At 35.8% G+C, this 26,252-nt stretch overlaps 3 protein-coding genes across 3 annotated transcripts in view; 1 reads left to right on the top strand and 2 right to left on the bottom strand.

The window, feature by feature from the left end:
- The window catches only part of LOC112564317 (tubulin-specific chaperone D-like), a 19,105-nt gene extending 4,582 nt beyond the window's left edge, over positions 1 to 14,523 (bottom strand). The window contains exons 1-29 of the mRNA XM_025239042.1: positions 14,244 to 14,523; positions 13,862 to 13,912; positions 13,469 to 13,566; positions 13,115 to 13,216; positions 12,594 to 12,740; positions 10,810 to 10,948; positions 10,396 to 10,491; positions 10,029 to 10,161; positions 9,673 to 9,830; positions 8,994 to 9,054; positions 8,187 to 8,293; positions 7,863 to 7,925; positions 7,351 to 7,507; positions 6,947 to 7,034; positions 6,630 to 6,715; positions 6,270 to 6,350; positions 5,881 to 5,954; positions 5,257 to 5,374; positions 4,982 to 5,097; positions 4,699 to 4,761; positions 4,299 to 4,354; positions 4,089 to 4,170; positions 3,642 to 3,696; positions 3,260 to 3,415; positions 2,196 to 2,336; positions 1,351 to 1,434; positions 904 to 1,005; positions 581 to 634; positions 186 to 324 (exon numbers count right to left, since the gene is read on the bottom strand). Coding sequence (XP_025094827.1) covers positions 186 to 324; positions 581 to 634; positions 904 to 1,005; positions 1,351 to 1,434; positions 2,196 to 2,336; positions 3,260 to 3,415; positions 3,642 to 3,696; positions 4,089 to 4,170; positions 4,299 to 4,354; positions 4,699 to 4,761; positions 4,982 to 5,097; positions 5,257 to 5,374; positions 5,881 to 5,954; positions 6,270 to 6,350; positions 6,630 to 6,715; positions 6,947 to 7,034; positions 7,351 to 7,507; positions 7,863 to 7,925; positions 8,187 to 8,293; positions 8,994 to 9,054; positions 9,673 to 9,830; positions 10,029 to 10,161; positions 10,396 to 10,491; positions 10,810 to 10,948; positions 12,594 to 12,740; positions 13,115 to 13,216; positions 13,469 to 13,566; positions 13,862 to 13,912; positions 14,244 to 14,496 — 3,060 coding nt within the window. The 5' untranslated portion in view covers positions 14,497 to 14,523. The remainder of the gene's footprint in view (positions 1 to 185; positions 325 to 580; positions 635 to 903; positions 1,006 to 1,350; positions 1,435 to 2,195; positions 2,337 to 3,259; positions 3,416 to 3,641; positions 3,697 to 4,088; positions 4,171 to 4,298; positions 4,355 to 4,698; positions 4,762 to 4,981; positions 5,098 to 5,256; positions 5,375 to 5,880; positions 5,955 to 6,269; positions 6,351 to 6,629; positions 6,716 to 6,946; positions 7,035 to 7,350; positions 7,508 to 7,862; positions 7,926 to 8,186; positions 8,294 to 8,993; positions 9,055 to 9,672; positions 9,831 to 10,028; positions 10,162 to 10,395; positions 10,492 to 10,809; positions 10,949 to 12,593; positions 12,741 to 13,114; positions 13,217 to 13,468; positions 13,567 to 13,861; positions 13,913 to 14,243) is intronic.
- LOC112564326 (radical S-adenosyl methionine domain-containing protein 1, mitochondrial-like) lies at positions 14,448 to 22,307 on the top strand. The gene is given in 17 exon segments (XM_025239055.1): positions 14,448 to 14,585; positions 15,432 to 15,573; positions 15,956 to 16,008; positions 16,158 to 16,264; positions 16,622 to 16,754; positions 16,986 to 17,031; positions 17,980 to 18,041; positions 18,212 to 18,272; positions 18,274 to 18,318; positions 18,674 to 18,768; positions 19,772 to 19,820; positions 19,987 to 20,040; positions 20,425 to 20,488; positions 20,993 to 21,146; positions 21,232 to 21,286; positions 21,804 to 21,903; positions 22,144 to 22,307. Coding segments are annotated over 17 exon segments (1,242 nt in total). The 5' UTR covers positions 14,448 to 14,571; the 3' UTR covers positions 22,152 to 22,307.
- On the bottom strand, positions 22,300 to 26,252 carry LOC112564336 (transcription factor Adf-1-like). The gene is made up of 3 exons (XM_025239063.1): positions 25,705 to 26,252; positions 25,130 to 25,289; positions 22,300 to 24,735 (listed from the first exon to the last, which is right to left on the bottom strand). The coding sequence occupies exons 1-3, from the start codon at positions 26,021 to 26,023 to the stop codon at positions 24,222 to 24,224; spliced, it is 993 nt and encodes a 330-aa protein (XP_025094848.1). The 5' UTR covers positions 26,024 to 26,252; the 3' UTR covers positions 22,300 to 24,221.

Raw genomic sequence — 26,252 nt, 5'->3', positions numbered from 1 at the left:
GAGAGAGAAAAAAGACAACAATAATGGCAATGGTGTGACAACAACAAAGGTAAGCTTGTCTTTGTTTCTTTTCGTCCTGTCTTTCACTGTGTCCTAGCCCCTTACATTTACACACCGTCATCCACTCAAATGTAATCTCTCACACACGCGTTCACATCTAAAGACAGATATATATGTGCACTCACTAGAGACTCAGTGAGTCCTCCAACGCTGACAGTAAGTCCCAGCAATGTTGACTGAGTGTATGTTGGAAAATGCAAGAGCTGAGCAAAGCGTGGGAATGTCTCCGAGGGAAGCGCCCAGTTAAGAACTTTTATTTCTTCTCTGAAGCAAAACAGTATAAGCAAAATACGATGGTCTTCTATCAAAAAATAAGCATTTTTCTTTTCAATACCCTTACTGCACTAAAATTCATTTATCAGTAGTGGCATGCTAGCTGAAAAATGAAACTGCCATTTTCCAAATGTAAAATTTCGGTGCCATTTTAGTACTTTCAAAAATATCCAGTATAAATGCAATAATATAAAATCTAAGACATAAAAGGAAAATAAATGGCAGCACAAAATATTAAAAATCTTACTTAGGAAAAATTTCCAAAAGATCTGCTCTGTTTGGTACATGCGGCACTTCAGGTCTGGAAAGAAAACAATCTTCCTAAGGAGTTTTCTTACATCACACGAAGGCAGATACTACCACACATTCATAGTAGTAGCACCATCATTACCAAAGGTTTGTTTTTTTGTGGGGTAATGGTTTCGATCTCTGTTATGGTTACTCAATAGCTTGATAATTAAAGTTTAATTTTAACAGTTTGAAATATTAAGCGAAAAACAATCACTTCAAAGCTCACAACACAATCAAACTGGCAGCATAAGTGGCGAGGTTGTCAGCTGCTCTATTCACCTGAGGTACAGAAGCTTGATGAAAACCTGACCAGCCACCATGCGCATGCGGTCAATCTTCTCACAACTTTGTTGCACCAGACTGCAGAAGATTTGTCTTACCCTGTAAAGGTCCGTGTGCACATTGCAGTGAGCCAACAATGGTGCAATAATTACTGCTTCAATCAGTAGCTAGCTAATGACAGCTTAACAGCTGTAACAGGGGATTTAGTCACTGGCTGATGCTGTAAAATTTCCTTACTTTATAACAACCAGACTCCTGATCAACTTCAATGCCTTCTTCTATTCCAAGTCCAGTCTAACTTTATATCTGACCTGATCCTTTTGTACAGTAGTCATTACAATAAAAATTACAACTAACAGTTTTTTTTACTATAAAAAGAAACTTCATCATTCCGTACTACAATTTCTGCAACTTCAGTAGCTACAAGGTGAAGGCAGAACTCACATATCTGGGTGAAGAAGGCTGGGATCCACATTCACAACCATCTCTGTAAGATCACCAATTGCCGTCATACCTGCTTCACGCACCCTATGCATCATGCAAGTAAAACATTCATGCATCTCAACATTGAAAAAGAAAATTGATAAGACAGGGCAAGTCAGTTTAAACCTTTCGATGTAGTAAAACACATGCTTCTATATGAAGGTGGATAGCAACAAAACATTTTTAAATGCAACTGTGGGTTTATCCCTTTTTGTGACGTCAGCCAACAATCTGCATACATGTATTTTTTGTAAAAAAAAAAAGTGCCCTTCACCTGTGCACTGATACAATATCAAACAATTGTTTTCTGTTCTGCTTGAGAACATTAATGTATTTGTACTATCAGTTTGAAATGAATACAAAAGATGTATCTGATGGTGGATCATAGTGCTCTTATTAGGAGACAGTGCCATATTAAAAAAAAAATCAGTCATGTTTTCAGATGACAAGCAGCACAAGGCTGAAGGCAAGCACAAAAGGGGGCAAACCCAAACCACACAGCAGCTTAATTACCTTGATTTGCAGAAACAAAAAACAGTTGTCTGAAATCAGCGCAACTGCATCTCTGCTATATTTAGCTAGCATCGCATATTTGCTATACTTCAAGGTGAACAATACTATGCAGGATTATATGACAAAGATCAGCCTTTATGCAAATTACTGACCAGAATCATCACCCTTGCTATCTATTGTGTTTTCAGTCATGGCTGTCTGGTCAATAAAAAAGGACTGACCAAGATCCATGACATTCCTGCTATCCCTTCTGTAATCCATCACGACTCTTGGGTAACATACAATCCACTCACCAAGATCCCACATCACCTCTGCTATCCATTGTGTAGTCTGTCATGGCTGTTTGCAGTGCTGCATAGATCTCATTGATGTTGTTCTCACAAATGGTATACTGAGGGCTGCCAGCTTTTTTGACACCAACTGTCTTGCACACACTGCAAGAAAATAAGAGAGACTGCTTAAGGGATTTCCAGAGTCCTTGTCACCAATGACATGATCTACAGACAATGCATAAAGCCTATAAATTTAGCATTATCTGTATTACATCACTAAGCAATATTCTAACTAAATACATATAATTCATAAAATGTATAAGCAGCATATCATGCCAATCAGAACAATGGCCATTTTAAAAACCAGGGCTTCTGCTAAGGCTAAATTCTTTGAGGTCCCAGGGACCCCTTCTTCAGATTTTTAAGGGGTCCCAGGCGAACTCTAAGGGGTCCCTTTACAATGTGAAAAAAAAAAAATCAACAAATCAACATACTTTGTTCAACTGCCTTTCAAGCACACAAAGCACTGTAATGTCTAGTCAGAAACGGCGAGATTTCTGTGCCATGAAGAGTGTGCAAGCATCTGTGATGAGCTTATGCTCACTGTACTTTCTTTCGTTTCTGACGATGATTTTAACTATGCTGTCAACATCTTGGAAATAGGTTAATGGAACTCTTCCCGGTAAGGGAAAAAAAAACTCAGTGCAAGGAAAGTAACTCTTACCTTGTAGCAGACGACAACAATAGATTGGGCTACTATGTTAGACACTACACTTACCCAATTTTGTATCTGTACTTCGCCCAAATTTGAAGGGGTCCCCTGGGACCCCATTGATGAAAATTGAAGGGGTCCTCCGAACTTTTAATGCGTACTGTACGCAAATTTTTGCGTAAGCAGAAGCCCTGAAAACTATTCTATAATTTTTTCTAAAAATGACCCCAAAAGCAACAACAATCACAAACCTTCCTGCTTCTATTTGATATCTAAATGTCTTTACTTTAAGTCAGTATTTTTTTTAATAAATGATATTTGTGTTAAGAGTGTGAAATTATGTTCATGCACTAGGCTCTATAATCATCTTTACCTGGCCAAAGCCTTCACAGCATCTCTTCTAGCCTCTGCCATTTTCTCTTCTTTGTCTCTGATTTTGGTGCTAGCTATCAAGCCATTGATAACATCCATTAAGCAGCCTTTTAGCATGGAAAGGGGCAGAGCACCAAGTGCAAGGCTGAATCCCATTCTGCAACAAGTGCAAGAAACACTTTTTCATATTATAAATGTAATCTCTCCCAGATTGATGGCTCCAAATGATGATAGCAATGGTGGTGGTGGTGATGATAATAATGGATTGTGAGTGGATTGTTGGCTTGTTTGCTGGTTTGTTTGGTTGACAGGCGACAGGGAGGGAATGGCTATCTCATAGACAAAAAGAAGCTGTTTGGCAAAAAAAAGAAAAAATCCGTTACCTGGTCTGTTCTAATGAAGCGTTTAATTGTGACAGATAGTTTTTGATGATTATATCTGCAACACAAGGCAAAGTACATTTTTCATTTATTATTATTGTTATGATTTGAAATCAACGCTCTAAAGTTAAGAAATGATCCTGGGTTCTGAAACAATCTTTTAAAGCACCTTATATGACCATGTAATGGTAGCACCATCTCTTACATTCATAAGAAAGTGAAAAATAACCTAACACAAGAAAAGGAACAATGAAAAACTAAAGAAATGTAGTCATGATGTCAGGTGTAATGAATTCGAGTTACTATGTGTTAGGGGTGCTAAAATATGTAAATGCATCAGAACGTATTGTTGTAACTTTTTATGATAAGTTATTTCTCTGGAGATCTGTAATTTTCATGAGAATTCTTATCATCGCTATCTAATATGATAGAATTATAATCACACTTCACCTTGTTTTTTAGGCTTTACCGTTCCATTTTCTTGAATAAAGTATTCTGTGCAGAAGGCTGGAATTGCAGACACTGCCATTGCCTATAAAAAACATATATGCTGACCTCTTAGCCAGATCAAAAGTTTACTATCAACATTCTTCTGTTTAAAAATACTGTTCGAAAACAAAACGAAGATGTCTGGGCTAAAAGAAAGTGGAGAAACTGTACCTGTACTTCTGGCTCAGTGTGAGACAAGCAGTCTTCAAGCAATTCCTGCCACAAATCTGTTCACACCATAATCAAAATGTAGAAATGTTCCTTCAAAGTGCACAAATAGATGTGATCAAGTCATAAATGTGCATAGATATGAGGTAAAAATGTTTCTATTTGCACCTGAATAAATAAACATGTATATACAAAATGTAAACAGCACAGGTGCAAATCCATGAACATATTTAACAAAGAGGCTAAAAAGAAACAAAACCACAAAAATAAAATAGATCTGATGTGCATAGGAATATAAATGGATCACATAAATAGACTTATACAAGAATCTGATGAAGTATTGACCATGGACATACAAAGTATATTGACTATGGAGTATAATCTTATAATATTAATACTTTACCAATGATTGGATCTTCATGGAATGGTAGTTTGGAAGCTGACAACTTTTCTATCAGCCAACAGACTGGAACAGTGTTTAGAGTGGATAATGTGAAAAAACTTTCTGCATAGTGACGTCAGAAGAATGACATGGCAAAATGATTTGCATTGTTGCTTTATCTGCTCCCATATCTAAAAAATATCATAACAGCTCTAGAGACAGATGCTTTACAAATATTACGGATACAAATAAAACATAACAGTTATCTTTCTGATGCTACAGCAGAGTAGTTTTCAGGACTCACCAGCCTTTCTCATCAGCTCCCCTCCATGTCCTCTCAGTAACTTGGAGACATGGATCTTCCTGGCAATCTCCTTTAGCCCATTCAAAGTCTCAGGGTTCAAGACAAACTCCACCCCTCTGCAAATAAATGGCAATGAAATGCAGATCAAATTACTGAATAAAAGTTTAGCATCTTTTTTCTCATCATCTCCTCCTGCATTATGTGGTACCTAAGACTACACTATCTGTCCTAAATTATGGAACAAGTTCAGCACTCACAGATTTGAACTGTCTTACTTGTTTATTTTTTGCTGGATATGAAAGAGAGCATTGGTAATCTCTGCAATAGCAATGATAGAGCCATGTCGCTGGAACAGGTCAATACCTGTTGTCATAGGCAACAAGGCTGGAAGCACTGCAAAACCAAGTGTGAAACATTAATGTTATCACTTTAAAGTTCCTACAAAAATAGAAAAGCACATTCAAAGATAGTCACAATATTGTTATTTATTTATATCTTCTATATATCTATAAATAATAGATATCTATATACATATTAGACATCCTTATTTCCTTTTTATACAGAAACTATTTTCAGAAAGAATTGACATGGATGAAAAAGATAAGTATCTGAAGTTTGCTTCAGTTTGGCATTTTCCAGGATTAATAACAAAGTATTTACATGTTTTTAAAAGCATTTTTATTTCTGTGCACTTTCTGAATTAAAGAGGTTTCCTTTGTTTCAAAGGTTAAAGGAACACAGTCCTTTTGCAAATGTTTTTCTGTTATAAACCATGTCAGAGATAAACCATGTGGAAAAATCTAGCCCACCCATTTCTCTTTCACAGCAACAATAGAGAAAATTAAACAACTAGAAAAGTTGGTATAAAAAAGTATCACATGTATTAGAGATATATTTACCTGCATTTGCCATGTAGTCTGGAGCCATAGATGTCAGCTTGTGGAGGGCTTTTGCAGTTAAAATGCGCATGCGACTTTTGAAAGAAAAAAAATATGAGTGACTACTCAAAAGATTATTTGTTTCAGGCAAAATATTTACAAGGATAAATAATCCACCACTAAGTATAAAAGTCAAGAAATTTCAAAATGTTGAGATAAATGGTTTGTGTTTTATAAATAGTGGCCATTAGAGGGTTCATAATAAAAAATAATTAAACAATGTTTTGTAATCAACACTAACATTTTCATACTCTTTTAAAGGTGAAGGTCATACCTGAAAAGCATGCATACCTTGGGTAAAGATAATCAAAGTGGTAATCTTTTAGCAATGTGCTACATTCTGTACTCACCTGTCCCAGTGGCTAACTTTGACTTGAACTAAGTGATCTATGAGATGAATAGTGTATTCTTCAAACTGAGCCACAAACATGCTGTGAACAAGAGAAAAAGAACAGCTGTACTTGAGAAAAAGGGTGTATGCTACTTGTTCATAAGCATCTGTATACACGAATAAGCTACGCGTGGAATGTAACAAAATTCTATCCTCAAAATGATGAGTGTTATAACAATGAATCATTACACAGGATTCTAAATAAGTGTATGTTTGTGAAAAAATTCAAAATGTAAGAAGTGATTAACATTTTCAAAAAACCTGATTTTCCAAATGACAACAATCTATTTCAAAGATACTAAAAGCTGTATGTACTCACCTAAGATCCAGATAGCAGTGGCTACAAATTCCTACAGCATAGTAATCAACTGTGGTTAATATATCTATGCCATAAGGAAAGGTTCCCTGGATCAAAAACAAACAAATTCCAAGTGTTAAATCTACAATAATTCTCTTGATAGAGATGTGTTTGTGCATGTGAGTAAGGGAGAGTGTAGGACAATTAAGTAAGGCTGCATGAATGTTGATATACTCATTTGACATTACAAACTTCTGTCAAAAAGCTTATAAATTCTGAAGAGACAACAATCTGATCATGAATGACAATGAAAAAGGGGATGCTTGTTTCAATCTTACCTGTCGCCCAACATTTTCTTGAAATGCTGCTGCAGCTGCCCTTCTTACATTCACTTCTCGGTCAAAGAGAGACACTATCACAAGGGCACTGCACGGGCCAGGTTTTATATTACAATACATCACAAAAAGATTATGCTTTTACATATTTTAAAAACTGTCACCCAAGCACAGCATTTACATAAATGACAGCTGATACTTCAACAGAGGAGACGACTTTACCATATCACATTATTTTATATTTAATTTTTATCTCTTCTTAAAGAAGAACTCTTCTGCCAACAAGGCAAGCAGCCCCTGCTTTTCAGAACTGGAAAATTATGATTTGTCCATGATTTGAATACAATTTCCCCTACTTTAGCTACTGATTGAAATATTGTAACATTCTTGAAAATGAGCATACTCACTTTGCAATTTTGTTCACATAAGGAACGATTTCCTTTGGGTCATAAGCTCTGGCAAATGCCCAGCACACATAACAGGCTGCATCACGCACATGTGATCCTACTGAGTAGCTCCCCCTCCTCTCATCATACAGTAGAGCTTTCAAGACTACTGGCACCACTGTTAAAAGTAAGGCACCCCGCACACCAGCCAATAAATAAAATGAGCAACTATTACTAGCAACCAATTACTAATTTCAACCTTAAAAATTCTACTGAAGAACCTTGCATTATTAAAAGCATGTATATGTTGTATGCAAAACAAAACATTCCTTATATTTTTCTTAAATAAGCAAATAATAATAACATCTATAATAATATAACTTATGCACTATTGTTCCACAACCAAAGAAAGTCTCAGTTATTTACAAAGCCTATAAAAAAAAATGATCAAAATATAGTAAATATTCTGTTCATAAAAAAGAGGAGCAATTCAATAAGCATTCATAGGCTGTGAATATGTTAAAAAGACTCACCATCTGCCAGTCTCTGGGGAAGCAAAAGCCCTCTCCTTCCAAGTTCAGCTAAAGTCAAACACCCTGGAAAAAAAAGCAATTTAAACTTTAAGGCAGTATGGCAAAACTTATAGCAGAAGAGCTTTGCTGAAAAGATGTATTCAAAGCATGACTCAGGTTAATTTTTATTAACTGGGCAATAAGTGGTAAACTTCCAATAACTTCATATATGAGTACAACACTGATAAATTCTGATAAGTACAGGAGATAATGCATGCAAATGTCTATACAGCTTGCCATTCTTACTGTATTTAGGTTTATGATAAAATTTCTAAATTCACTCACCTCCATGCCATGCTCCATCAGTCTCTTGGTAACTAAACAGCTCCAGAACTGAGCCAACCACGTCATCTGCCAGCTCTTTAGGTAGTCGTCCTGTGACTCGACCAACACTAAGAAAATTATTAGAAAGTTGCTATGACAATGACAACACTTTATTCATCATTGCAGAAATAAAAAGCCACCAGAGATGGTCATTAAAATACAGTGTCAATCACACTTCCACTTATCACAATCCATACTAAATCTAAAATGATCAGTTCTGTATGTAAGGTGGATAAATATGCAGCTGAATTCAAAGGAGTAGGAGTACAAAGGATGTTTTTGATTGAACACACTAACCTTGGTGGCCAGGCTCTGCTTCCTGATTATATCTGCTAGCTCAAGACTTTGACTCACAATAGAGCTGGCTTTGTTAGAGCTACCTCACTTAATCTACCTATTCTGCATATTCTCACACTCAGTCCTCAGCACACACAAGCAAACATCAATAATACTACCAACTACACTCTGATAGCATATATATATATAGAGTACAGTAATAGCATCTTATTACACACACTGAAAGACCTAAATTTCCCAACAAAGAACACTCTAGATGGAATTTTCTTCGATACAACACAAGTTTGTCCAGACTATTTAGAGTTTCTTTATTTCCCAAGCTAATAATTCTATTAAGTTTTCACAAAAATATAAATAAATGAAATGTATGTCAACTCAGACATTTTTTTCATTTCAGAAAGAGCACACGTGTGCATATATACACATATGGGTATATTAAATCAGGAAAGGGATTCTGATGTCTGGACTAACCCTTTAGCTGCTGACCATCTCACTATTGTGTCTTTGTCTTTCAAACATCCAAGCAGCTGTCCTGAAAAAAATGAAACTATCTGGTGCCAAAATTGTGAGGCAGTTAAAAACAATAAAACATAATAAATTTGTTGAAATAAAAGAAATGAACATGTGGTAGAGACAAAAATTATATTTCATAGTGCCAAGTTAACATGGCTCCAAATATGTCTACCGTTTTTCTTTATCAATGTAAATGCATTGACCTTTCTAGAAAATGTTAATGTACAGCTTTGAAGAAAATCTATCAAATACTGCTGCTTTACCAAAGGAAAATTTTTGTATTTTTGCACAATAATATAGCATGGACAATTAATTTAAAAAACTCTGCATCAAAATCAAATCAAACTTTATTGGAAGTTCAAGACAGAAATTTTTCTTTTGTTCACAAATCCAACCACACATACAACCATAATATAAGCATATTTATGTACAACATAATGGGCAGACACACATACCCATACAAAACATTCAACACACATGCACACCTACACCTTATCACACATACATTAGGACCTCCTATTGTATTCTCAGTTCCATGCAGAAATATGGAATTAATCTATATTTGATTTTACTTAATTTATTACATTTATTACACTGTGATATAACATCATGACATGACATCATGTAAAACTCATACCGATGACCTCTTCTGACTCTTCTGGAACTTCAAACTCTTCATCTTGGTCTTCTCCATGGCCATCACAAGAACCAGACAAACCACCGACAATGCCAGCTGTCTTTAGAGCCCCTGGTCCTCCTAAACTATCAATCAAAGATCTGCTTCCCCGCTGATACCTATGGGAGAAGAAATAATGCTTTAAAGATGGTACTTAAAACTCATATATGTCGAATAAAATACAAAACTATTAATAGAAATTCCAATTATATCAATAAAAATTCAAATTAACTGTAGGGACACACTTTGTTTACAATTCTTGAATGTAAGTCCCCATTGCTAGTACATGTACAATACTCAACAAATTCACATCTCACCTCCAAGCTGCTATTCTCTGCTTCAGAAAGATAAGTCCTATCCTCTGGATAAGTTTTGCTGTGGTTTTTCTCAAAAGAGAGTTATTGCGCTCCATAAAGTTGCACGAAGCTACTTTATTTAGTACAACAGATGCTGCAAATACATTGTGATGCAATTATGGTAGTTAGAAATACCAATCATGAAGAGCAAGGAATGAATAGAACAATATTCTGCAAGCATTAAATATTACACTTTCTGATGCACCTAACAGAAGTCCCAATAAAAGAGAAAGAAAGAAAAAAAAAACAAACAAAGAGAGGTGCAAATAAGTACGGATAATATGGAAGCAAATAAGTACAGACTACATGGAAGCAAATAAGTACAAACCATATGGAAGCAAATCTTCTCGCTTCCCTTGCTTGAATAGAAGAGCCAGTGTTGCAAGAGATCCTACAATGCAGTTCAAACCCTTCATAGTCTCCACTGGAACAACCATCAAGACAATCTGTAAAATCGTAATTGCTTACACAATTTTTTTTAGCATTTTGCTTGATGTGCACATCTCTTAAGCTCACCCTATTCCTTGCCAAAAGCAAAAGCAAAATATCCAGAATAATAATATATATGCCAGTAGAAAGTTATGGCTGAAGCATCTTGTCCAGACATAGCACATATGCCATTAAAACTTCAGTTAGTATAAAACGATTTAATAAGCAGATCCTATTACTGCACTATATAAAGCGTGAGCGGTTGGTGAAAAAAAAAAAGGATAGAGGAAAAGAGGCAGTCATACATGCTCACCATCTGATGTGCAAATGATTTTGAGATTCCAGTCAATCATCTCTGGCAGGCATTCTTTTTTGACATCAGGCCGTGTCAAAAACCTCGACATTAAGTATGCTGCTGCATCACGACACTTATCATTTACCTTTAGATACGTCTGAAAAAGTGCACAGGTTTAATGATCAGCCATTTATGTATGCTTTCAAAATATCTTTTTTGACAGTAAAATTCCTTTCTTTGAATACTTGCCACATGACATGACTATTTGGCATCATCCTGACTATCTACCTTGATTCCAGCTGTCCACTCCCAACTGGTCAGGCCTGACCAATGAACAATCTTACTTTTTAGCATTGAGACTGATATCTGAGTTTAATTTTAAATATCAACTGGTTTTGTGGACATCACATTTTTTTTTTTTTTAGTTGCAGACAGCAGAGAGTTTTTGTAAATGGCTGTTGCTGAAGCACTGGATTGCCACAGGGTTGCTATCACCACTAGTGGATATTATGTATACAGACTGAAGTACCGATGAGAATGGCAATCTTCAAATTCTTAGATGATACTGCATTGTTAACATTGTTAACTGCATTGTTGCAGGGCATAAGCAAGATTATGGAAATGCCTTATCAAATTTTATACAATGATATGATGAGAATTTTTTGGAATGAAATGTAGATCAGACAAAAAAATTATAAGCATATATAATATAAGCATAGACTTTAAAATGAGCTGTTGTCTTCAGCATGACACACAATAAACTTGTTGATTATTGACTTCTTCAGGTACCTAGGCACTGTTTTTTGATTGCTAGCTTAAATGGGATGCAAGGCTTTTGCAAGCACTGAACATACTGTTAAGCGTGGTCAAGTGTACCTGCTTTGAAAACTGAGTAGATTTTAAGTTGGCACAGCAGTCTTCAGTCGTTTTAATTATTTATTCATTGAAAGGCTTTTATCTTTCTCCTGCATATGCTGGTTTCATAGTTTGTCTGTCCATGACAGGAAGTTTGAACTCTTGTGTACCTTTCTGTGATAACTGGTGTCAAACAAAGGGACTTGGCTTCTTTTTGTGACAATAAAATCATTAGAAAAACTGCCAGCATTTTTTCCATACTAGAACATGCAATAGCAGAAGAATTTGTTTCATTTGAGTTCAGACAAATATTATGCTATGCCTGTATACAGAAAAGGCACTTAAAATCTTTTGTATCCTCAGTTCAGCTGCTCAATCTTAGATGAATTGTTGGTTGTGTGAGCATATGGGTGTGTTATAGTAGATTTTCAAATGGTTTTACAGGGCTTCTGCTTACGCAAAAAATTGCGTACAGTACGCATTAAAAGTTCAGAGGACCCCTTCAATTTTCGTCAATGGGGTCCCCTTCAAATTTGGGCAAAGAACAGGGACCCCTTAAAAATCTGAAGAAGGGGTCCCTGGGACCCCAAAGAATTTAGCCTTAGCAGAAGCCCTGGTTTTATATGTAAGACTGCATGGGTTTTTTTTGTGTGTTTTGTTATAATGCACCATTTACATTATTCTTGTCTTGTAACTAACAATTAGACATTGTATGGGTCTTTTTTTTTTTTTTTTGTAACAGCACACTTCCCAAGTTAGAATTGCCCATGAGTATCAACAAAGTTAGCACTTTGTCACTTAAACCTAAACATGTCAGTGTTTTCTTTTTCTCTTTCTTATTGAAATGGATGGGGATGGTGGAGGATGGAGAGCTGTGGCAGCTTCCATCTGTGTTCATGCAGTAGCTTAAGAAATCCATAATTTACCAAAGGTTGCTGAGTGGTTACCTGTGAAATTCTCAAGATTCGCTCCATCACTGGGGGCTTTGTGTACCCATCACCAGTCTGAAGATTACTGTCTAGTCGATGTAAGTCAAATGGAATCATGCAGACAATTGACAACCAAACCAACAGCATGTAGCGTGTCTGCCAGGCCTACAAAAATGAATTCAAAATAGCATTTATCTGAAAAAGAAATTTAGTTAACCACTGAGCTCAGGGTGTAAATGAACAGAGGAAGTGGGAACATAATGACATTCCAAACAAAATTGTATTTGAGGCTTTTGCCATCAGGAAAATGTCTTTTAAAAGTTTATACAGATTTTTAAAATTTTACTGACCAAAATTAGAGTTGTTAAACAGTTTCATCTTCTGTTTTATTGTGAAGAAATGAACTAATAAAGAACTAAACAAAATCTATTTCAATGCAAAATAATTGGGCTTAAGTTATTAGTATGCTTCTGTTAGAAGTATGTGATATTCTGGGGAGAAAGGTGTGCTTATCAGTAGTAAGCAATGTACAGAAATACCTCTACATCAGTTGGATCTTGACATTCAATGAGTGCTAAGACAGGTTCCATGTCTGATACTTCATGAGGTAACAAACGTGTCACAATCTTGAAGCCTCGCATCTGCCAGCCAATCAAAGTTGACTTGTTAGACTACATTCTTCAAACTGTCCAAAGTTCATCTCGATCTCATTCCATGAAAGTGCGTGTTACATGTGTCTAACCAGATTATCATGACATTCAAATTTTATTGTACAATCAAGAAAAGAGTGGCAACTTTTTTAATGTTAAAACCATCTGAAAAAGTATGTCTTGTTATGTTATGCAAGAAAAGTTTAAATATATATTATTTTATGTGCACAACCATTTACTAACCTTGGTTAGCAGATACATGTACTTGAAAGCCTCCCTTGACAGCTGTTTTGAAGATGAAGGGTCTTTGGCAATTGTCAATAGCTTCCTCAAAAGTTCCTCTGATAGAAATTGGTTAAAATATAAGATTTAATCTCAAACAATAGAGTATATGTACTAAATAACCAAAAATTGCATAGATATGACATACTAAGTACAAACCTACTCTTTCATTTTCTAGCTTCACTTGTACTAGAAAACTTTTCAATTGTAAAATGTTACAGTATGAAGTATATACAATCTGTTTATTTTAGAGTTATACAATTTGAATTTCTAACAATACTGGTTAAATGGCAATAAAATAACAGTGTACAAATAAATGAAGAGTAATACTGAAACAATGAATAATAATAATACCTAGATATTGATCGATGAGGTGAGGCTGCTCTTGATAATCATCCACAATACCTGAATTGGCACCACATAGTGATAAATACAACATTCACACTAATAAATATTCAGACAAATATCACAGACTGTGCTTAGCTTATGTTCTTCACCTGCTCTTAAAAGAACATATTTTGTGTTCTCTCTATGCTGTGTCTATCGTCTGCACTTATAAATGCTTAAAATGTATCCTTTAAGTATTATTACTACTCAATCAGAAGAAAAATGTGCAGATTTATTTCATTAAATAACCCTTCCCTTGTCAAAATAATTCCCGGTGTTTTTACGTCCACACGTAGCTAGTTACGCTGTTAAACAACTACAGATAAATAGCAATAACACATCCACTTACTTGTAAACCGCTCGCAGGCCATCTCCGACCTGCGCAAATCATTCCACACATCTTTAAGAGAATTAATTAGTCCCCTCACTTCATCTATTTCTTTGAAGTGATCATGCGTTGCCCTTTTCTCTTCGCAGTCTTTTTCTTCATTGTCTTCACTAAACCTTGCAAATTGCTGGTTGTCTGAAACGGCCGCCATAATGTAAACAGAACTCCAAGCATGAGCTCTTCGGAGTGCTGTCCCCTGCAGTCGGTGTTCCATTAATCACCGACATTACGTTAGTGGTCCTTTCCGACCATACGGCATCATGAAGAGTAAAAAGACAAAGGCTTGATAATGAAACACTACGGGTGTGCTTAGCAGCAAAGGAAGATCTCAATAAAGACTTTACTAAGAAACATACATATTACTAATCGCTGTAAAAGATCTTCGTCAAATAAATAAATTAAGTTTCGGCAAGTCTGTGGTTTCGGAGTTTGGTTGAAATCCTATAGGTAGATGTACGTTTGTGTTATAAGAAATCTTTATTTACGACAGTAACAGAAGAAGCATTAGTTATGCTTTTTTAAAGATCCAGCCCTTGTTAGAAAATGTGATACTGATACAGAGGTCTCAGATCATGCAATAGATAACCCTGATTTGACGGGCGAAAAACTAGACGAAACATATATGCAGCTAATGTGACTATTTTGAATCTATTCATGTATAAATAACTGGGATGTGCAGAATGGTTTTTGAAAAATTGATTGTATTTCGTGGTGAAAATGCCCTCTGAAACCTAGGAGACATTAAAATTGGTGGTGGTGTGCATGAGTTTGTCTATTCAGAATGCAGCAATAATGCACCTGTTACAGACAACAAAAGTAAAAACCCTGTGAAACGTCTATACTTGTAGTTTTATCTTCTAGTCTTCTCACTCTCTCTCTCGTTCTGGCCTCTTCTAAACTAATCAAACATTTTGAAGTGATTTAGTTTTTTATGCAGATAACATATATCGGATAAATCATGCAAGAAGGAATTAAAAAAAAAAAAGTGCTGAAGAAAGTAGATGAAACATGAAGAGTCATAGTGTACATCTGCTGCTGTTGCTGAGAAAGTTAATTTCATTAGGATTTGTTTATCTGAAATAGGCAACAGCATAAAGATGCACCTGTATATTTTTTTAATCAAATGTGGCATTTTAATGAAATTTTCAGGATGTCTGGGGGTGTGCTGAGGAGACATTTTAGCCAGGCTGTAAAATATTTTTCAACCGTAAGCCCTTCTTGTGACCAGAAATCCATAACGCCCTTTGTGACACCAGTATCAGATGTAGACAAGGCTGCTGTGTATGTACATGTAAGTACTATATATAATCTCTTATAAAGCTACAGGCCGTCATTTAAGAATTTGCAGGAATTAATGGTACGTTATCCCTTTAGGATAGGGTGTTTTGTGTATGTGTACATAACTGCATTATGCACTTTACAGATTCAATTATTATTATCATTAACATGTTTTACATTGTTGAAAGTAATATGATTTTATTAGAAACACACACACATGTGTCTATATATACACACAGAGTTAGTGCAAGTGTCATGTGAAGAAATATAAAGAGTATGCAGAAAAGAGTATGATCCTTTAGTACTTTCCTTCTCCTTCAGACCATGCAAGATAAACTCCTATAGTTTGGAATTGCCATATATTAAATTGTTGAACCTGCTTTTGAATTTTTCAGTGGCCATTCTGCCAAAAAAGATGCACCTACTGTAATTTTAACAAATATATATGGTGAGTTATCGTTCATCTCATTGCTTATTCTTGCTTATTTCATGTTGGTACAATATTTCTTCAAAAGCTTTTAATCCTCAAATGCACTGCATTCTTGGCATACAACGAAAAATATTTTAATATTTTTTGTTGTTTATTTGTTTGTATAGCAATACTGTGGATCATGAAAGGATGAAAAGATGTCTCATCAAGGAGACACAGACTTTGGTCCAAGAGAGCTGCATCAATACAATCACGTCTGTATTCTTTGGTGGAGGTAATTTTGATCATATGTTCAGTTCTGTTCTAACAGCTCTTATGATTTTACTGATTTAAGGAGTTAAAGGGTAGGTTGAAAGTGCGCACATGTGCATACATATTTTGTATCTACTCATGTTCTTTGTTTTGTTTTTTTTGTCTTAACATTCCCACCTATCCCCTGGCTTAACTGGTATGATAGCTATCATGATGATCTATATTTCTTCGTCTCATTGGTCTGTGCGACAGCTGACACATGGTGATGTATGCACTGATGCCTGTGTGATATATGATTTCTTCCTATACCGTGGCCATTGCCCATTGTGATCTGAGTGATTGCAGCTCATCACATACCTTGACATGTTTGTGTTGATAGGCACACCAAGCTTGGCTGAACCAAAGACTCTGGAATCAGTACTAGACAAGCTGGCTAGTATTGCAAGCATGCAGCCAGAGACGGAGATTAGCATGGAAATCAACCCAACAAATCTTGAGACACAAAAACTCCTGTAGGTATTTTTTTATGCTTTTGCTCTAGTCAGGAATTCATTAAAGCAAATAATGAGAGTAAAATATAATACAAGCCAAGAAATTAGAAAAAAAATATTTACAAGCTCTTTTGTTTCTTTCAGATCACTGTTATTGCAAAAGATATCTCCAGTAAAGTAGGCACAACACTCACTTATATAATAAATGTTGATATTGATATCTTCAGATGGAATTTGTTTTTTTCTTTACAGAGAATTCAAGCATGCTGGAATAAACAGAGCATCTATTGGGGTCCAGGTTAGATATTGCAAAGGGATTTGTTTAATTAATATTTAAGCAGCTAGGTAATACTTAGCATGCTAGCTAGTTAATAATGTATTTAATATTCTAGTTAATTTAACATTCTTTGAATATCACATCAATACAGCCTGTAAGTCCATCTTCCATGAGCATTGCAGAATCACATTCAACCCTTCTTGTCAGTTTCTGTCACCAAAATACTTAGCTTTTGTGTTGTCTTTTCTAGATTAATTCAACTCGTTGATTTCCCTAACTGTCACTGGACAAATTTCAAAAGGCTCAAATTAATGCCACTCATATTGTCTTCCATGCTGCACCCCTCCTCTGCTTCACTGGCTGCCAGTCAGTGCTCACATTGATTCACAAAATCATTACACTGTGCTAACTTTTGTCTTCACAGCCTTGCCTCAGCATATCTAAGCTACTGACACCTTTTCATTCAAGTCAGTTTCTTCAGTCTGTTTTTGTTGCCTCCTCTCTGGCCATGCATCACATTGTAGAAATTCAGCACATGCTTTTTTTTCCTTTCATGCTCTAATGCTTGGAATTTTCTTTCCATTTCTTTTCAAACTGTGTCTTCATTCAAAAACTTTGAATCCAGCCTCAGAACCCATCTCTTTAAAGGATATCTTATAAAATCAAAAGTACTGTTCTGCTTACTTCTCTGTTTTTCATCTATACATATAGTTTTATGTTTTTGTCATGACATCATCTGTTTGCTGACACTTCTGTTTCTTTTGTGAACTGTCAGTTCATTTGTAGTTTTTAATGTGCAGCATGGTGAGCTTGCATCCATATAGGAGAATGTGCTTGACAAATTCAGTTATTATTACAATCAATGTGTGCTGTCATTTCGTTGAAAGTAATAAATTTTTATCAGAAACACACACATATATAATATTTGTGATATTTATTTAAAGGAAAAGATTTGTGGTGCTGTTCCAGACTCTTAATGATGATGCGTTAAAAATCTTGGGAAGAGATCATACATCATCAGACAGTCTAAGGTACACTTGCATGAAGAGGCTTAGCTTCATTTGATGGACACCCTCCCCTCTCTATCTAGATTTCTAATAGGTTTTATTTTTAGATTGATATTTACCTCAGCACTAAGAAATATAGGCATAATAACTGTCTTTACTAGCTGAAAATAAGTTACTTTGTATGGTTGTTGCAGGTGTTTAAAAGAAGCTGTGCAGATATTTTCTGGACATGTTTCAGTTGACATGATCTTTGGTTTTCCCTGGACATACTTTAAAACATTGGCAGAAGGAGTTAAAGCAGGTCATCAGCCAGTTGTTGAAAATAATCAGTTTTTAAGCAAATGAGCCTGTTTATTGCCTTTCTTCTGCTTCATTGTCATCCAGTGTGCTCTTCATCATGTCACATTATCACTTTTTTTTCTTGATCATGATTTTATTTATTAATTTTGACATTATAAATAGTATTGATTCACATACATAGCTTTGATCTTGATGGTTTTTTTTTTTTAAACATTGTCTATAAATATTTATTGACTGACAAATTTGTCTTGAAATCTCATTTTGCATAAAAATGCTTATTTCTTATTAAGCCCCTCAGAGCATTATCTACGCTCATTATTTATCTCTCTGAACATGTTTGGATATGCATATTTCAGATGACAGATCTTTGTGGTTGCCACATTTCTCTTTACCAGCTTACTTTAGAAAGAGGTACGCAGCTTTTTAAAGAGGTTACTGCTGGACAAAGAGTAAGTATATTTAAAACATCAAGATGTTTTTTTTTCAATGTAAGTTGTGTATGGATGTGTATGTATGTGTGCACATATGGTTAAGGTGAGGCATAGCATGAACTTAAAATTTGCTGGGTTTTTCCCAAAATCATAAATCATATGAGGCAACATTTTCATTGGAAAGCTCGATCAGGATGGCTGTAAGATTGTCAAATTGTTTGAAACTCTGAACTTAGTTTTGTGACTGTTCTTGTAAACATTTTAAATCATCTTAGTACGTAGAAAACTAGTTTTCTATAAGGTTAAGGTAATTAACACTTAACCACCAACAGGCACGGCTGGTTGAGTTTCTACTGGAATGTTAGTGGCTAGTGGGAATGGTCAAAGTGGTGAGGGTATGAAACTTGGCCACTGGAGGAGAGGGGCCAGTCAACACCTTCCATTTCATCCCATGGGAAGATCATGGGAATGCCGATTTAAAGCTTATTGGAAGCAACAAAAACAGGGTCTAGGCTTCCTGTAAGACAGGGAGAAAATCTGCCAAAATAATTACCAGCTGTGGTGGTCAGCGCTGAATAAAGGAAGGTGCAAGCAAAGGGTAGCTTAACCTCTGGACTGACCAGAAACCTTACTTGTCTAAGTCACTGTGATAGCAAAACAGATGTATCACTGGGGCGTAAAACTTTTTATTGTTTGGATCTGATGTGCTTGTATGCTTGGGCACTTGTCAAGGGTATTAATTAGACACCGATTGGTGCTTTTTCATAAATTATATTTTTTGTCTCATGTAGGGTTTTCTTGGTTGTATGGTGGATGTGCACAAAGAGGAGATAGATAGATGGTGGATGTGAGTGGTTGCGATGGTATGTTATAACATCTATAAAACACCCAAGATAAAACCTTCCTATGTATTGATGTATATATATAATTTCTCACATAGCTATGAACTCCTAAGACTTGGAGGATATAAAAGATTAACTGTGCATGGTTCTCTAAATTTTTTGCACTTATTACTACTGCAGGTTTACCTGACAGTGATGAGGTTGCAGATATGTATCTGGCTGCCGTTGAGGTAGGAAAGATATTCTGTCACAGATTGGTTCAATGGCATTATACATGGTTATATAGTGTGTGTCCATAAAATCTAACTCTGTAAATCAAATTAAAATCATATGGCCTATTACTTCCTGGTTGCAGTTTTTCTGTCTTAAGCATAATTGTATATTTTACCTTTTCAGATTCTTAAGGAGAAAGGCTTTGAGCAGTATGAAGTATCCAACTTCGCAAAAAATGTAAATCAAAAAGTTTGCTTGGTGGTAACAGTAATCTTTGTCAAGTGTACATTTTCTTTAAAATGTAATAGAAAGTTTAGGTGATAATATTAAAGGTCAGTGGACTTTAATAATTTCACTCACAGCATGTGTGAGTATATGTTATTGTTTTACATTTGATATATTTTTAATTTCTGCTTTATCTGTGTCTTCTGTCTGTTTTTGTTGGAGGGAGGAGGTTGTTTTTTTTTCGATGGGAAAATAGAAACTTTATACAATCTCAGTGCAGTAGTTCCTCCAAGCTCCCACAGAAATCCACTCAGCCAAAGGCATTGAGAAAAGTTTTTTTTTTTTTCCTCATAATCATTTTAAATAAGTAAATCAAATGTTCTCCTTTTGCACCAGGATAACTACTGTCTGCACAACATTGCTTACTGGACTGGACAGCAGTATCTTGGAGTGGGTCCAGGTAACGAAAAAAAACTAAGAAACTTCAAAATTTGTGTTGTTACCATTGGTATTCCATCATCCTCACTAAAAATGCAATACTTTTAATGTCATCAGTAGTAAAGTAGTAAACTTCATTGCAACGATTATCTGTAGATATAGCTTATACCATGTTTATATTTTATGTCATTTAATCATCCTGTACTGAAAATTGAAAGGTAAAGTGTTCAGTTACCAAGTTCAGAGTTTTTTGCTTACCTGCTGAGTATATGTGGGGTTCTCTTTTTTTTAATGCTTTATATCTTGAGTAAACTTTAATGAGTTAAATATACACACATATATATTTCATACAATTTTCAAATTTGTCTTTAAAAACTGTTTCAGAAATTTTGTTAATTTTGAGATATTTCCAAATAGAGTCAAGCTGCCTGCGGTTACTAATATTTTATCAACAGACTATGCAGACTGAGGCCAGGGAATGCACTAAGCTTTGTAATAGATCGGTTCTTATTGTGTAATATTTCAGGCAGCCATGGGAGGGTATGGTGTCATAAAGCTACCAGCACCAAACCTCAGAGAGAAGCCAGAGTCCAAACATTAGAACCTGAAAACTGGCTGTGGGAAGTGGAGCAGTTTGGCCATGCCACAAGGCGCCGGGTAGTGCAGAGCACTCAAGACATGTGAGCATACATGATTTCTTTCTCAGCATTTATAATTGCAGGATGTTAATGAAAAGTTCTTATGTTTGCGTACATGTGTTGACAGAATGGAAGAACTTCTTTCAGTTGGCCTAAGGACAAAATGGGGAGTTACACATGCAGTAAGTATTATATAAATTTCCTTCATTCACTTTTAAGATCCACGGTAGAGCAAAGCTGTTTAAAGAATTCTGTGTTCGCATCACAAGTGGTTTCAGTAGTTTCCTTTGCGCACATGGTGCACAGTGGAGCGTGACTTGACTCAGGCTTCTTTAAAGTTTCTATCTCACCTTCATTGCTAGTTATGTAGAATAACCACCTCACTTAAGTTGTTTCTTATTTTCTGCTGTCAGTAAGATTTACGATGATAAATGCAGGTGTGGTCAGTGTTTCACGTAAGTTTGGATGTGCAACATAAAAGTGATTCTTAGAATCCCAGCAAAATAAGTAATGAAAATGAAATAATTCATCTGTGTGAATCTTCTTCAAAATTTAGTATTTATTAAGTGACTACATGCTGTGTGCATGTTTTCCTGCATAAGGATGTTCTTAAGAGTCACAGGTAAAACTTCATTGCAGTTATTATTAAATTGTTTTTAATCATATGAAAAATCAGTATTTGTTACATTTTTGCTTCAGAACTGGTCAAGTTTGTGCTGTGGAATTACCTTAGCACAGCTGTGCTCCTGCCCTAGAACATTAAAGTGGATTTCTAATGGTACCTTGATCTTAGTGCTGGGTGAGTTTATGTACACTGTAACTGTTATTTTGGTAAATTGCCTTCTTGACAGGGAGCCTTTTTATGAAAGTTTTTTTTGCTACATAGAAATTTCATTTCGAATCAAGAAAAGTGTCAGTTATCAGATTTTGTTTAAAGAAGGAGCTTTTTGTTCATGGAATCCTAGTTTTTGTTGACTGGACACTCATACATATGATTATGTATGCATGCATGTATGTGTGATTCATTGGTGCTTTTCAGAGGTTTGAAAACTACGGCAGCTGGTCTGATAGTTTTGGATAGTATTTTACCTGACCTTCTGCTGGATTTCGGATGTTAGCATCATGCAGTATGGAAATATCAAGCAAGGATGGTGCTCCTTCAAATAATACTCAAAAGAAATAAATCAAATGTTAAACTGTTCAGTCTTCAATTTATTTCATTTGCTTTTAACAATATACTTTGGTCCATTTGTCATAAGCACTCTGCAAGATAACAGCAAGTTTTGAAACATACTATGAGTAATAAAAATATTTGATAATTTCACCTGCAATTTGAGTGCTTCTAACTTAATCGATACAAAAGAAACAGAACCCTGGAAAATGGGTTAAAAAAAATTATGACATTTCAGCAACTACAGAGCCCTTCATTTTCAAGGTATCATTAAAACAATGTACCTGAAAATAATGTTCCCTTGAGGTTCTGCAGCTTACTCAAATGACATTTTTGGCAGTGACTTAGGCTTTTGGTCACAACTCTTCCCCCACCCACCCCACTGCAAAATAAGGATTGTCTCTGATATATGCAGGATTATCTAAGAAAAATACATTGAAGAGTGCAATTTTTCAACTGCAAAGCTTATGTATGCTGAAAACATTCAACAGTTCCAGTCACTCTCTTATATTTACCTTAAAATATTTTCACATAATTTTGGTGTATAAAAGTACACCAAAATGAACATTATTCATTAGTACCTTCAACGAATTACTGACTAGGCAAGAAATGCAATCTTTGAGATCAGTCTTTGAGAGCTGCAAAAATTACAAGAAGATAAAAGTTATTGATATTTTGATATTACTTTCATGTTTTTTAAGAGACTAAACAAATATCAAATACTAGAATATTCATCTAATTCAGTGTTTAGCAAGCACAAGAGTAAGTTGATTTATATATTCTGGTAAGGTTAAAAGCTTAATAACCAGAAGGTTAAATCCAGAATTTAATGTGTCTACAGTAAATTTTTCAAAAATAAACTCGTGGTTAAGTGTATCACTACCATGCTCCTTATTTGAGGGAATACATGCATTTTAGGATTTGTTCATATAGCACAAGTCATAGGAAGACAAATTTTCCAAAAATAGTTGCTTAGGCACATCCAAAAAAATGTCAGGAAAAAGACCCAATAAGGCACTTCATAAAATTACTGAAATAATCAAGTGAAAGCTTTCACTGAAAGCATAAATGTTGATAAAGAATTCTACATTTTGTTACTGTCCACAGTGCTGAGGTGTTTCTATAGAAATTAAAGTTACACAGAGGACTCCTACTGTCCAGTTGACTGCAAGTAAGCACAACCAGGAAAAGATAAGCCTATATGCCATTGACAAAACTGACCTCATTATATTGTGACATTAACAATTGGATAAATAAGCTAACAGACCATAATGACATAAATGTGTGATACTGTAAAATGCAATGTGACTATTCTACACACTGGTCACAGGCTCAATAAAGGCAATAACTGAAACATTAATATCACCACATGTATGTGAAAATAAAATTTGCTATCCAAAATTAACTGATTTGGATATGTTTATTCTGCAAATAATCTATACTAACATAAAGTTATAAAGCAGAAATGTAAAGATGTAACATCAAAAAGTGAAAAAAAAACGTACTGTTGAAAATAGTACTTTAATTATTACCCTGTACATTAATTAAAAGATGCCTCGAGCCTAATGCAAGTTTCATGCAATGTTTAAGTGGAACTGGCCAGAAACAAGAAAGTAGTCATTGATGATATGCTCTTTTGATTCTTGTTCAAGTGGGATCATAAACAATTACAAAATAAACATTAAAAACATTAACAATCTGCATAGCAGATATTACTATATGAACCACATTTATAAGCAGTAATTCACAATTCAAAAACGTCAGATACTTTATCTTAAATAAGTGACACAGACAGCTTGCTGTGCAACTAAGAATAAAGTCACTCACAGTCATAGTAACAGCTCAACATGCTGATGATTTGCATCTCCTGTGCCCTAAACACCCCTTCAAGTCAAGCTCTTTTGCCTATAAACAGTACAATTAACAATCTACATCAGAAGATAACACTACACAGAAGCTGTATCTAGACACTCTAATTCTGCATCTGTGACAGCTTGGCAAACTTTCATTTTCACTCGGGCTTGCAAATGAAAAGGCAGTCTTTTCACACTCTGGCCCATGCTGAAGAAAAATGCCTCCACTGGATCTTCTTCCCTCTCCTGATGCTTGCAACTACAGACATTATCTCTTTTAATGGATGATGCTAGTTCATGCTCTTTCAGCAGTAGATCCACATCCAGTCTTCTATACTTTAGATAATCCACAAACAGGTCAGGACTGGGAGTATCAGGTTTTCTTTTCATCTCTGAAAGATTTCCACCATGAGATGCTGTGACTTCAAACTTGGATATAAGCTGTGGTGTAGTGGTTGTGGTGGTGATTGAACCAGAAGAATGCCTGGTAGATTCATCATCATCAATGTCACCATCATTACAGCCACTGCAGTTTGTTGGTGACTGGGTTTGCCCTGTTATCTCATGATCTTCATCACCATCTTTTTCCACTAAATTGGCACGTGACCTAATGAGGGTAGAAAAAAGAACATCAGACACACACAAACACATAGATAAAAAAAAATATAACTTCTCTCTTTGATGGTAACTGATGATTTCGTATAAAACATTCAATTATTTTATTCTTAATACCTTTGATCTATTGATCCTTTTCTCATAGTAGTACTTTGTAAAATGATCTAGCATGTATACTGTGCTAGATTCCTTTACAGTGCTATAATATAGATCAGGATGAGTTGTCTATGTAAATTTGTTTTTAGAACTTATCAAGGCTGCTACCTAAAACCGTTATGCAAATGATTATCTGCATTCACAAACCCTTCTAAATGTGTACAAATCATTCACACACACACACAAAACCTAGAAACTTTTGGAAGTATTAGATATTTAGCTTCACGTACTCTCTAGGGCTGATAAATGGCATTAGAAATTCCATTTCATTCTGGTATCGCCAAGGCTTTTTTGATTTAGTTGATGCTCCGTTCTTGCATTCTTTCTGTTGACGTAAAGCTCTTGTGAAACCGTCTCTTAGAGTCCTCCACTTTGCCTTGCACGCATCAACTGACAGGGAGGAAAAAAAAGAAGAAAACAAACTTTTAATGCTTCTAAATAACGGATGGGCATCAAATTGAAGTAAGACCTAATATATGTGTGAGATTTCGTTCAAAATGTATTCGAATTAGTACGGCGTAACTCTTCCCACGCTCCACTTGGGACTGCGCACAGTTCACTGCAGTTACTTCCCTTGAAACTTTCAAGTCTGTCAGAAAGAGTTTTGCCTGACACACAGCGCGCTAACAACTTCAGTCGACTTTACCACGCAGACAAGTGTTTTCCGCCTCGTTTAGCATTTCACACTAGACCGCATGCAAGTGATAACGAAAGTTTTTGCCAAACTTCGCAAACTTTCCAAGTTTGCTGCCTTTGCAACGGACGACATTCTCCATGAAAACAACGTGAAATTCAAGTGGCAAACCTTCCATGCTCAGGTCCTTGGCGATCTCTTGCCAGATGGCACTTCGCAGCTCGGTGTCTTTGTACTTTGAGTGTGAGGGGTCGTACAGTGAGCGGTGAGCTGCAACTGCCGCAATCATCAACTGCTCCTCCATCATGTCCAACACGACGCGTCTGTGGCTGTTGTACAGTGTGTACCTCTCCCTGTCTCCTTTGATTGGCTGGGGGCTGCATTCTTCGCACGCGACACTGTCGTGCGACGCCGCTGTGAACCGCAGCACGTACGCTGCAATGCTGCGCTGTGCCTGCCGCGCAGCTAGGGAGAAGCTGAGGCGTTGCATTTGCTGGCTGTGGAAGTATAGCGCTGCACATGGAGTGTTTGCAGTACACACACAGGGAGAGAGAAAGAAAAATAACGCTACAGCAGCAAACGCGGACGCAATCGCCAACTTGCACGCGTCGTGTTGCGATTTCCTGCGTGCTGCACTTACTAATAAACCGAACACACACACCACGAACTAATATCCCTATATATACGCCCATGCACACACACATTTTCTTCATGTCTCC

Source organism: Pomacea canaliculata, linkage group LG1 (genome assembly GCF_003073045.1).
Source record: "Pomacea canaliculata isolate SZHN2017 linkage group LG1, ASM307304v1, whole genome shotgun sequence".
Taxonomy (NCBI): Eukaryota; Metazoa; Mollusca; class Gastropoda; order Architaenioglossa; family Ampullariidae; genus Pomacea; species Pomacea canaliculata.
Note: the sequence above shows the minus strand (reverse complement) of the source record. Positions and strands in the feature narration are given on the sequence as shown.